General features: G+C 41.5%; 1 protein-coding gene across 1 annotated transcript in view; it reads right to left on the bottom strand.

The window, feature by feature from the left end:
- LOC112556494 (CUGBP Elav-like family member 3-B) overlaps nt 1–13,275 on the bottom strand; it is a 204,510-nt gene that overhangs the window by 9,291 nt on the left and 181,944 nt on the right. The window contains 9 exon segments of the mRNA XM_025225554.1: nt 2,579–2,749; nt 2,981–3,124; nt 4,386–4,460; nt 7,003–7,080; nt 7,353–7,427; nt 7,964–8,095; nt 10,027–10,110; nt 10,113–10,227; nt 11,946–11,996. Of these exon segments, the coding sequence (XP_025081339.1) occupies nt 2,622–2,749; nt 2,981–3,124; nt 4,386–4,460; nt 7,003–7,080; nt 7,353–7,427; nt 7,964–8,095; nt 10,027–10,110; nt 10,113–10,227; nt 11,946–11,996 (882 nt within the window). The 3' untranslated portion in view covers nt 2,579–2,621.

Genomic DNA, 13,275 nt, shown 5'->3' on the forward strand with positions numbered 1-13,275 from the left:
TGGGGTGAGGTCTGGTAGGACTGACGACTCGGAGCGAGTACAACACCTTACCAGACAAGGATGTGACACACGCGAATGGTAACACTTCTATTTATAAATTTTGAAAAGGTATGGAAGCTACTTTATCAGTCTGTTCAGCTTGGGAAGGATGACAACGGTTGATTTACAGTAACGAACAACGTAGTTGGAATCACTGTAACCGAGCTTTGATGTTAAAGCACGCCGCCAATGCAATGTGTTTCTACCTTCAAAGAACAGCGGGTCTTCATTGTCCAATCACTTAGTCTGCAGAAAGCTGCAACTGTCAAACGAGCCACGGTTTGGTCACAGGATTTCTGTTCGGTAAGCCAACTTCTTCGCGAAAATGTCATCAGAAAAGTATCCGAGTTCGATTTGTTGTTATTGTTTGTTTTTTCTTTTAATGGCGGACCAATGGTGTCATGAAAAAGAGCCAGAGTCAAGTCCTTGGCAATAAAGTGCGATAAACCTATAACCCAATCCTTAATTTTGTTTGTTAATGTTTTACAGAGGCTGAAATCCCCACGCTTACATTCATGAAGGGGAAAAACCATCCCGAAGACCGGGGAATATCGATGTCGCGACGAGCGCCGTGCCGCTTATCGGATACCGAATGCGATCTTGCAGTTGTCTGTCCCTAGCCATTACAACATTGACGTGTGACATTTGTTAAAAAAGTGGCTACCAAACTATTACCAATAAAAGAAATGTTGCAGCACAAAGCTAGCCATATATACCCCATAGTCCAACATTCAGTCTACAGGCAGCCAAATCCAGGAACAGCACCGATGTACTAATAATAACAACACTGTTAGACAGTCATCGTGTAAAAAGAATGTAAGCCAAAAATTTCAAAAACGTACTACAATGACAATATTCAGTGCCTCGATTGAATAATATCAGCATCCCACAGAACAAAATGCCAAAACCGAATAATATATGAACTGAAAAGGCACGCTAGTCCCCAACATGCTAACACGAACAGACACACAGTTTAATAAACTGGAAACAAGTACAAGACCAATTTGTGAGAATACGTAGCAAATCTTTAAAAAAAAAACCATTGTGACATAGGCATACATTGCCTGCAGTGCGTGTAGTAAAACTTTTTTTTTTAATATTCTTTCTTTTTTTTTCCTTCATTGCTGTTCCTTCTTTTATGTCTTCATCTTAGATACAAACTGCCGTAAAATCCCACTTGTTACATTAGTTCGCGAGGAATATGCCCTTCATATAATGTGTTTGAGCCCATTATTCAGCAAAATTGTATAATTAGATCGCATAAATCACAAATGTGGCAAAGTATTAAGCACCCAATGAAACGAATCCGAATAAAGTCTAAGAAGGGTATTCCGGCAAGCTCACCTGACTGAAAACTGGTTAACTGAATAGAAATTATATCAAAACTACAAATTGACGTGGGCCTTCCGAAACTCCCTTCCACTTATTTTTAACCCCTGGGCTGCTGAACACTTCTGACATGTCTATATGTACAGCCGCCAAAGGGTTTTAACACCCTAAGTGTTAAGTTCAGACAGGGTATCATAACAAGGGGTCACAGTTGTGTTAAATGGTCAACAAGTTGACACGGAACACGAAAAGGCAAGAAGCATACAATAATAGTACATTTCAGAGGTAGAAGGAAAAAAAAAAACCAACTGCTCAAACATACTCTGAGTAAAAACAGATTGGCCAACCACCCGACAACACCCACGCTCAAAACTTACTGCTGGTGTTAGCTGCCCTTTTCTGTTGCTAAGCAACGACTGATTCAGAAGGTCCCTAGAAACAGGGATCATTGACGACTGAGGGAAGTGGGAATACAGAACAAAATGGTGTGTAAATCTCATTCTAATGATGGTTTAAATTGGAATGAGTTTGACTTCATGTATTCCTATAAACTGACCCAAACATGAAACAAGCCTTGGGTGATAATTAAAACGGGTGATTTCTTACATGAACAAGTCACCATTTAACTAATTGTGGAGTGACAGGACACAGCAAAGAAACCTTTCATTCTTCTCAAGACTGCAGAAGATTTATTTTTATTCACACCCCAGCTATAAATGCATCTAGGGTGACCATCAGGCCCACTACTAAGGTCGTCTTCAGGTTTCCTCAGGTTTGTCAACTACGTCAGCAGTGTGTGTTGACAGAACTGAATTAGTCTCTACTCCTCAGGTCAATCCCCCAGCGGCTTTCAACTAGTCCCCCAGCTGTTAACTTCACCAACCATCTGCTTTTCCTGCTAAAGCGTCAGTAATTTCTATTTGTCTTCCCCAACCTCCCGACATGTCCATTACTGTGTGTCTATCAGGAGTTTCTCACGGCTACGTCACGTGTAAGGAGCCCCACCCGTCATCTTACAATTTATCTACTCTCTGTCCTTACAAACTTGACAAGAAAACCCTGAAGGACATGTTGAACTCTCACACAAGGGAAGCTACAGATTACAAAGTAGAGAAATCGACACATACTTGTGGTTGGGGTAAGTGGGAGGGGAAAGAAGAGGAGGAACACGTGATATGTATGTAGTCGGACGTGACATCAGATTACTTACCACTGATCCGACAAAGCTGTTTGCGGCAATGGCGAGGCGGGGCCTAATACGGACGGTTGGCATCCTTGGGCCTCTTTAGCTGCACCTTCAGGCGCTTCATGCCGATCTGGAAACCATTCATGGCCTGGATGGCGGCCTGAGCGCTGCCCGGGTTGTCAAAACTGACGAACCCTAAAGAACAGAAATTAAAAGGATGCAGGAAGGGAGGATGAAATCGAACATGGCATGAATACAGCTTCTGCTCGATATGCCATCATCTGACAGGCCAAAACACCATTACACCCCTCAAGTCATGTTAGACGATGTTGTCAAGGTTTACTCCTCTTTCTTTCTAGCCTGTTCTTATTCTTACATCTGAACTTCAATAGTTAAATCTGACAGGTGGCTATAGGAAGGTCGTACCGAAGCACTTGCTCTGGTTAGTCGCACGGTCCACGTAGACCTTGGCGCTGATGACGTTGCCGAAGGGGACAAACATCTGCGCCAGCTCGGCATCTCCAAACTCCTGAGGCAGGTGGTAGATGAACAGGTTGCAACCTTCGGGTCCTGGCAGGCGACAGAAGCATCAAGAGATTAGAGACGGTTTCTCCCTTTATATCCTACTTTAAAACACATCTCACACAAATCACAAAACTCATTTAAGCCTAAACATCATTAGTCTTCTAACTTACTATTTTTAGAAAAGTACATTGGGGAACAAAAATTCGATTTTATCAAAAAGACATGTGATGCATTAACATCTTAAACTCATTCTTTGGAGTGTTTAAAGACGAAAGTATTGTTCACCACTTCATTTCATGGCAGTTCCATTTATTTAAATAAATTTCATTATCAAAACTGCATATCTTGGCCCTGAAAAATATTTCTTCTGCTGTTGACATCCGAGCACAGGCAAGGTACAGTGCAATACACGATCTGACATCAAGGTAATGCTCATCGGTTAGTGAGTACAAACACTGCACACATCGCACTGACTAGAGCCATCCAATATGCAAACGTTGAGTGCTGGCCACTAGGCGGTCCGCTCAGTAACAGCTACTAGGGTCTCCATGCACAAACTAAGCTACAGTGGCAAAAAGATAAAAAAAAGGAGAAGAAAATCGGGAGAATGGTTTAAAAATGCTTGCCGCAACACACAGTGTGCACACTATACAAGGGGGAAAGCTTTCATGTGCAGCAAACTAAACAGCAGCAAGACACAAATAATGATGCTTTCATTAGCTTTTTTGTTCTCAATACAGCTTCTCATCTCTGGACCAGCTCTGTGCAATAATTTATTTTTTTTTTTGTTCCTTTTATCCTCATTTTGGAGTCTGAAAGCCACCATCTCATAAGCTTGTATAAAATTTGGAATAAGATTAAAGCTAAACTTATTTATCTCAACTATTAAAAAAAAAGGTTTCCCAAATTTAAAAAAGATATCACAAAAATGTGTTAGAAGATTAATGAGATGGCATCAATTTTACATATTCCTTTCTTCTTCAAATTCGTGTTACATAATCCTTTACTATGTATCGCGATTCCATCTTCAAGTACACTTAAAAAAATACGTGTCGCAACATAAATACTGTACACACGTATATAAAAATGCACACAGATATCAATGCCAAAATAGTAGGGCAACTGGATTTTGAAAATAACATACATACAAAAATAAATTAACTAAAAAAACAAAAAAAACAAAAGAAAGTCTTCGTGCCGTGAGAAAGAAGGTGAAATGTAATGACAGATAAAAGGCTGAAAGGTGGGAATGCGGGGAGGGGGGGCTCGGGAGACGGGGGCAAAGGGGGGGGGGACTAGTCCCTACCTCTATCTGTCAGCTCGGCTCGATCGAGAAGAATTTTTCTCTGGGTGTCAGCAGTTACAACGCCCAGAATTCGTCCTGCCAGTCAGTAAGTGTGCACAACATGTGAGCTTCACGACAGCACAAGGACTGAGGGGCGGACAACACATCCGGCGGCTCTACTCGGGTGGGATCATTATCATTAAATAGCACAAAAAAGGGAGAAAGTAGCTAGGCAACTTTGGGGTAGCAGTGTTTGACCGTGATTTCATAATGTTTTGGTGATCAGCAACAATGTTTGGCAGTTTAAGCGATCTGTTAAACACTGCTGAAAATAGCCAGACATCATGAAGTTTACAAGTTCACGTTTTATTTTTGTAACACAGTCGCAAAACACATTTTTGCTCCCGCTAAAAGATTATTGCAAGTTCATCTCTGACTGCTGTTGTTTAAAGAACACCGTTTCACCCATGAAAAAAGAACTGAGTATATATATTTACAATGTCTGCTCACCCCACCCAGCTCCCTCCACTCTTTATCTTTTTAAAAGTTCAGACCAGCGCAATTTCTGCTGCAACTTCGTTAAGGTTAAACTACAACTTCGTGAGTATCTGTAGATTTGGTCATACACAGAAATACCTCTGTCCTATTCAGGAATTATTGACAAAAGGGTTTATTACTTTAACAAGAATAACAATAATTCCGACAGTCTCAACGACACTCTGTCCTTTGGACATATTACACTGCTCTTCGGGAAGAAATTTCAAAGAGGAGGAGAAGAAACTGAGGAGGAACATTGTCAGGAACAAAAAAAGTCCAACGTACGCACACAGTCCACACACATGGCACAGTTCTTCCCACCGTATTACCAGACCAGCAAACCGTACACACAATGTAACTTTAGGGTCTGTTAAATACACGCATGCAAAAATGCAACCTGCTTGTCGTGGGCCAGAGAGGATTGAGGGAACACGTGAAATAATATTTTTGCCAACTACTTGCCAAACACAAACTGCCTCCTACAAGTTTCAAAATGTTCTCTGCTGCTACCAAGAGGTCTAATTCCTAGAAAGGTAGGATCGGATGAGCGCCATACTTCGTGATGTGAATCCCATTCTCAACAGTCAGGGGTGGGATGGGGATCACACAGGTTGCATTTTTAGCACGAAAAATGTATGACAGATTATCACACATTACTGACCATACATCCAAAACATTCAAGTCGATTAGCAATGTATGATGTTTGTCTATAAATGCAGACATTTGACCTGTTAGCGTCCTTGACCCAGGTGCACAAAACTCTTCTAGATGTTATCCGGATGGTTAACGGGAAGCAGTTGGATAAGCTCTTCCCACAACAGAAGACTTCCAACTTAGTTGTTCGCGTTACCCATCCATCTGAGACTTAGCGATGTGTTGTGCACCTGGCCCTCCATCGTCAGTCTAAATACATGAATTTAAAGTAGCCGACAAGGAGTTATCTGCGCTCGGCCACCTCTGGAGCATAGTCATCTAGGCGATCACTCCACATAGTTCTAGGACAACACTACACAACATGACAATCATGTCTTGTCCATGCACGCATGCGTACTCTCAACGTCTACCCCTGCCGTTTCTCCCACCCCACCTACTGTTCCTACCCCGCGCCCTCCGTCTTTCTCCGTTTTCAGCCGTTTTATTTAAGGTCAGCATCTTGTCATTGTCGGCATCTGTTTCTGGACTTCTCTCTCCTCCTTCTTCTACTTCTGAAACTCGCTGATGTCAGATTATAGTCAGGGCATTGACTTGGGGTGGAAGGCGTGTATAGTACCCGACATAGCACCAGAACTTAGAAGCACGTGCGAAGCAGAATAAAACAGTTTAGGTAAACTATGAAGGACCCTCCAAAATTCCATCGAGACGTTTCGCTTCATCGAACACCAAGTCATAATCTATTTCAACAGACATTCAGATATTCACCTGTAAAATTGGATCTTTTCCCATCAAAATCTGTTAACACGCTCTAGTCTTTCTTTGGTTACTTAGTTCTTCATGGGACATCAGTAGTCTGGTATCAGCTGTTTTCTATGTCTGAGCTTACTTAAATCCCGCAATGAACTGTCTCCACATCATCTCCCTACATACTTGCACAGGTGCTTAAACACAGCCTACAACAACCAACATCTACCATACACAGACAAAAAATGTTGGGTGCGACAAACACTGGACATCTACAATGACAGAGCAACGACAAGAAGAAAACTTAGTAAGTTGTGTAGGCGGCCATTGATCTTTTTCTTTCCTTTTGGCAGGTTCAAAGTTATTAATTTGGCAACAGGACTAACAAGCATAACGTGCATTCTTGTCATTCCAGTTCAACCGGAAGACTCTTCTCGTTGTATCTTTGCATGGTCTTTTCCTTATCTTCATCTCCAACACACACCATGTGTCTCTTTTTCAACACTAGTGAACCGATATTGGATTTTGTTTTCTTTTTTTTTTTTTAAAAAAAAGGACACGCATTTGTCTCTGGTGAATTCCGCTCTTGCACAATAAAGACGACAAACGGTGGCCAGTCACAGATAACTCCCTCTAAACATTTATTTCTAGCGTCGACCGTCAGGTACCATGTGAGTGTAAAGAAGGGTCTAACCTTTCTCACCTTCTTTCTGTGCTGTAGGCAGCAAGGTAGCTCCCTGCGTCAATGCCTGTTGAAACTGACCGTAAACTGCCGGGTAGGCTGCCGGGTAGAACACACACACACACACAAACACACACGCATGCACACACACGCATGCACGCACAAACCGTGAAAATGTGTTGCTGGGGACATGAGTAAAAGTGACTACTGAACTTGCAATACTCAGGGACTTTATTATTATTGTTATTATTAAAGTTGTATTGTTCTTTTCTGTCCTAACGCACCCAGCCAAGGACCCATGATGCGAAACACTGACACATTCAAAGCAAGTTCATTCTAATACTGACAAGGGATGAAGACGAAGTCCTCACCAATGCTGGCATAAGGCTGTATGGTGGCATACTGCTGTAAAGGGTCACCATTGCTTACTGCCTGGGCTGCAGCTGCTGTCATACCAAACAAATAATAAAGCAAGACTGTAACATGGCAGAAACTGAATCGAGGTGTCTTAGAGGCTACACACCTTATGTAACAACATGTATTCCTAGTATCATTACACTACAATGTCTTTCCTTATTTTTGGAGCGACATATTTACTCCCCATGGTGTTCTGTTTTTGAAAAGCCACTCGCGCATATAATTATGGATGGTATGAGTAAGACAATCTAAGACTGGTAAAATAATGATGATGGTGATGATGGTGGCGATTTTTTTAGAGCGCATTTCCTTCCTTTAAAGTATGTGAAATGAGCTGTGCATAGATAAAAAGGAACATAAAAACTTATCATAGCACCCACCCACATACATCAATAAATACACAAGCTTAACACAGAGTAGAAAACTGAGCAAAGTTCTGGAAGTGGAGAAAGGTTAGTCTGAACACTTGTTTGTTCTTTTGTTTCTTAGGAAGGATGTGTGGGTGGAACACAGATGAAACACGCACAGGGATTCATCAGCAACTGGACATTGCCTCTGTTCTCACCTGTGTAGTGGGGGATACCGTTGGCGTATACCTCGGCGGCCTGACCGTTGGCGGGAGGAACCTGGAAGCTGGCCACTGCTGTCGGCGACAACATGCTGGGAGGAGCGCCATTGATAGTAGCTGTCGCTGTACCTGCCAAGTTTATCAAAACATCACAGCATGTTGTAAACACAGCTATGTAAACCCCACTTCTTGTAAACATAGCCTTTTCTTGTAGACCACACGTTTTGTAAAGGTAGCACTCTACCTGGCTGCTCATGTGGCTGTCAAAACTCTAGTCGACTCCATGCCAGTCAGTAGAATGTTAATGCATGCATCATGGAAAGTCGACACATTCTAATCAGTTTTATGCTGTTGATAAGTTAGCAAGGATGTGAACTGCACATAAAGCATTGTTAGGCTCCTAATATCAGGATGTTGTAGACCATATAGCTGAGCAGTGTGACCAGGTTGTAGATCACTTATGTAGGAAAATAAAAAAAAATTCAGGAGCAAAAATAATGGTCCTGACAACCTAATTTCGAAAGAACTGAAGGCTTGCCATAGCACAGAGACTGAGGATATCCAAACAACACTAGAATGTACATGAATTTCATGGTAAAATGCTTTTTCCATCCAATTCACTGCCTGCAATCCTGCTTCTCTCTTTTCTCTCTCTCTCGTTCACGATGGCATACGCGCGTGCGTACGTCCGTGTGTGGCTAGACGCATGGTCGTTTCAAAACACAAACAGGTGGTGGAACTAAATGGCATCCCAGTGTTACTTTGTTCAGTCACAACACATCGCTGTGATTTACTACTCCCAAGAGATTGGCAATGGAGAAAAAGCCATGGATGGAGCGACAGGAGGGGTAGGGGGAGGCAATCGATTAGCAAAAAAAAAAAAAAATGGTTTATAGATCTCAATATCAAACAGCAACCTGCACTCTCTCGGCATCATTACCTCCCACTCTTTTCATGTCAATATTTGATCACAATACTCGAGAGGATCGCAGAACACACACACGCACACACACACAAATAAAGGTGAAAGAATAGTGAAAGAGACTTGTGTTCATGCTGATGCCAGAAAAATACAGTACATGCAGTTTCACTACAGATTCAGAGACAATGAACAGTTGAATTCAGACAATAAATACATTATCAATAGGCACCAGTGAGACAATGTAAGCGCGTGCATTAAAAAATAATAATTTACAAACAAGTCTAGAACCAACAAAAAGAAAGCAGTAAAGAATGCAAACCTCAATCTAAAAATGCTGTTCACATGGACACGGATTTAGTCATTTTAGTAAATTTCGTTCACTCAGAAATTTTCCAAAACTTTGTAAGAAAATATTTAAGCGTTTTGAGAAAGCACACCAAATATTCCGACTGAAAAATGCCCTCCGAAATTTTTAGATAAGAATCACACATTGTGTGTGAGAGTGCGCGAGCGTGCGTGCCCTCTATGCAGAAAGTATTTAAAGGAACACTTACATACAATTTTTAAAGCTTCCCTCCCCCCTAAGCTAAAAAATTTGCATTTTCAGAATTTTGAATGTCAAGACCGCTCTTGACGGTTGTGTCACATTTGTGATGTAAAAGGTGGTGGGAAAGAGCAGTGCTGATTTGCTTCATGAAACAACTTTTCATGACACAAGCCAGAACTCTTTTGAACCGGGCAACTACGAACAAACTGTCATTTATGAAAAAAGAAAACACAATTTTCCGAACTTGGGGTCCGTCTTAACAGGAAACATGCTGACGAATGTGTGACTACATCGGCGTTTGTTGATTCTTATTGTTCACATCGGTGTTCGTGGCGGCCATCAACATTCTCAGTCACAAATGTGTCAGCATGTGTCCTGTCAAGAAGACCCGTTAGACAGCTGTCTCTTCATGCACAGCACTGCCCCCTCCCAGCGGACAGAGGGAGGAAAAGAGGGGGAGAGGGGTCTCCTTGTGAGCAGCAAGTGTTTTTGTTGTTTGGAAACAAGTGGCACACGAGGCACGACACAGAGAGGACGCTAACAGGCAAGGTCAAGGCCAAGTACCAGCTGTTCTAGGGAAAGAACTCCTACCACTGGCCAGCGTGGCGGTGGTCGGGGTGATGGCGGCGGAGGCGATGCCGTTGGGCGCAGCCAGGCTGGTCAGGCCCTGCATTGGGTGCCCAGGACGTTGACGGGGCTGGCGGTCACGTAGGTGCCCTGGGCGGCCATCAGCGCCACCTGTTGCTGCATCAGCTGCTGGGAGGCCAGCGTCGACGCCTTGGTGTAGACCGGCTGATGGTGTCGCCAGCAACAGAGGGAACACAAAACATGTTAATACTGCGCTTGCAGAATCACTCCTGGCAGACAGTTGGCAAAAACATAGAAAATAAATTAACCAAAAAAGGTCAAAATTCTGCAAGGATAACAAAATTAGCTTTTGTTGATGTTGTTTTTGTTGTTGTTGTTGTTGTTGTTTCTGCCCTGAGTACGCAATAATGACAAAGCGAGGAAAAGTGGGTGTGTGGAAGCCAGGAGTAACATGTATGCCAAACACATATCAGCACAATTTTCACCTCAAAGGATAACATTCACAAAGTGCGCTCAGATCATTTGTTTACAAGCAGCTGCGCGGCAACGGTAAAGTTACATGAAGAAATCAGAAGCTGCAAGGAGGTGCGAGCTGTTTATCTGCTTTGGATCCCTGTATGCCTATGTGACCCATCCTTCCACATGTCTCTACAAAGTCTCGATAATACATGTCTGGACTACATCTTGGACCCTTTGAACAGTTTGTGTTTACATGTTACTTTAACCTCTTTTAATAAACAACTCTCAGATTACTGAGCTTATGCGATTCCTTGGAGCCGTATGTTGATTTTTATTTGATTGTAGAACAAAGGTTTAAGGCAAAACTAACAGTCGTAAACAAGATGAAAGCTGCTTGTCAAAGAATGGAATGTAGTATAGCTGGCATGGTATTCCATCATGTCTTCTCGATGTCACTGCTACAAGTACACGGCGGCTGCGGGTCTGACATTAGAGTTAGTGTCTCATGACAGCAACACAAGATGGTGTGGCAAGGCAAAGTGACAAGAGCTGTGATCACAACAATGATACCAACATGTGATAAAGCCACAACAGCAATGAAATGGCAATGACTCCAAAGATTGCTACATGTCACCCACACAGTGCTTGCATTGAAAAGAAAAGTGAAATACATATTCATTCCCTTCTCGTGAAAACAAACGAACAAACAGAAAAAGCATACCAAGCTGGCAAAGAGCATGCAAGTATAAAAATGCAGACTTATACTCCAGTGACCACCCAACATTTGTTTCTCTTCCAAACCTCTCTTTTAGCAGTTTGATATTCTGAGTGCATGTATTTTTAAACTTTATAAATGTTGCGAATTGTATCTGTTACATTTATATATTATTATACATTATATATTAAATAACTACACATATCTAAAATGTAACGATGTTTAACAATTGCTTCAATGGGGTTATTCAATCAGTTGGTGTGTTACATGAAGTGTCTAAATCCTAGAAAAACGTTCACGCCAGAGCTATGAAGCAGTGTTTTGTGTATATATATATATAACTATATATATTATGACTGATGACAAGGTTGCAGTGCAGCCTCGTGTCTGAAGGGCCGCATGATGACGACCATCTCAACACCGAAGATTTCACCTACAGGTATTCAAGAATTCTTGAGACAGGCATCGCGAATGATGACCTGCACGTCTGTACAAACTGTATCAAATCGCTGTCCACCCTGCAGCTTGAAGACACGAGGCTGCACCGAGGGCTCTCCTTCTCTATCCATTCACACGCACACACGCGTACACACACATACACACACGCGCACACATTCACATGCACGCAAGAGTCGTTTGCTCTTACATGAAGCAATTAAGATATTCCTTGTCAATGACACTAACGATCCCTAAATAAATATATTATCATTGTATGCAATAATGGACCAGAAATACGTGGGTACAGTACCTCGATTTTGCACGGGTACAGAGCAGTGTCTGAATACATGAGCGAAGAATACTGCAACACAAAGTTCCACAGGTCACTGTGAAGAAGTGTTGTCATGACTGTTCCAGGTCATCACAAATTAATACGTTTTACGTCCTTACCTACATATAATTAGTATATGATAGTGGAAGTGTACTACAGAATATAAAGGATATTGTGGGGAATAAATTTATAAATATCATGATTATTAGCAACGATCATCCGAAATACTTGTTCCCACGATTTTTAGCTTGGACAAAAACTATCGTAAAGAGCTTCGGTGTTACAAGGTCTTTTTTCTTTTCTTTTCTTTTTTTTTTTTTTTTTTTTTGGTTTGGGTTTTCTTTTCTTGTTTTTCTTGGTGAGTGAGGTGGGGGTGCGGTAGATGGGAGACAGGAGTGGCCAAACAAATACATATTTTATTAGTTTTATTTCAAAACTGAACTTAAATGCTGGGGTTAGATAGTAAGTGTAAACTCTTACAAATAAAATCTGATACAAAAGTGGTGAAATTGTAGTCATCTTAGTAGTGGAAGGAAAAATTAAAAAAAACTGGACTTTCGGAGGTCTACTACTCCTACAAAATACTGGCTCTTTCCGACAGGTTCTGCGCAAGTTAAAAACACGGTGGACTTAAACACTTTAGACAACTTTTTGAAGACGGGAGGAATTTAAGGAGGATACAAAAACCAATACCACTTCATCACCATATGTACAAAGCTACAAGCCCTGTATCAGGGAAAGAAATTCATACTTGCGTTCAGTGCCTGAAGTAACAAAAGTTGTTATTTTGTAACAGGTGAATGGTAACCTTTAACCGCAATGCGTGAGTAAAATAAGGACAATGGTGGTAAGACAAACTGATGGCGGAAATAGGGGGAAGACAACTCGTTTGCGTCAACATAAAAGAAACTGAGGAAGCACTGTGTATCTTCATAAAAATGACATAGAAACAGGACTAATTTATGCATTTTTATTGTTGTTGCTGTAAATAAAAACGATTTTCTTTGAGAGAAGTGTTCACAAGATGGAAAGAAGTCGTTTAAGGAAAAGAAAACATAAACGAAATAGACGTGTTCAAGGCGACTAAAACATGGTTGTTTGCAGCAATTAGTAAAAAAAATGCTAGTCTAACATGAAAGGCATAAAACCATACAAACGTATATATATACACACACACACACATATAAAATATGTATTCGTTATGTGAAAAAGACACGTAGCACCACCAAACATGTATCTGACGCTACAACATATGTGCATCCCATTATTTCCCACACACAACACAGACAACACAATATTCTGCATTACA

The sequence above is a fragment of the Pomacea canaliculata genome, linkage group LG2, assembly GCF_003073045.1.
Source record: "Pomacea canaliculata isolate SZHN2017 linkage group LG2, ASM307304v1, whole genome shotgun sequence".
NCBI lineage: Eukaryota > Metazoa > Mollusca > Gastropoda > Architaenioglossa > Ampullariidae > Pomacea > Pomacea canaliculata.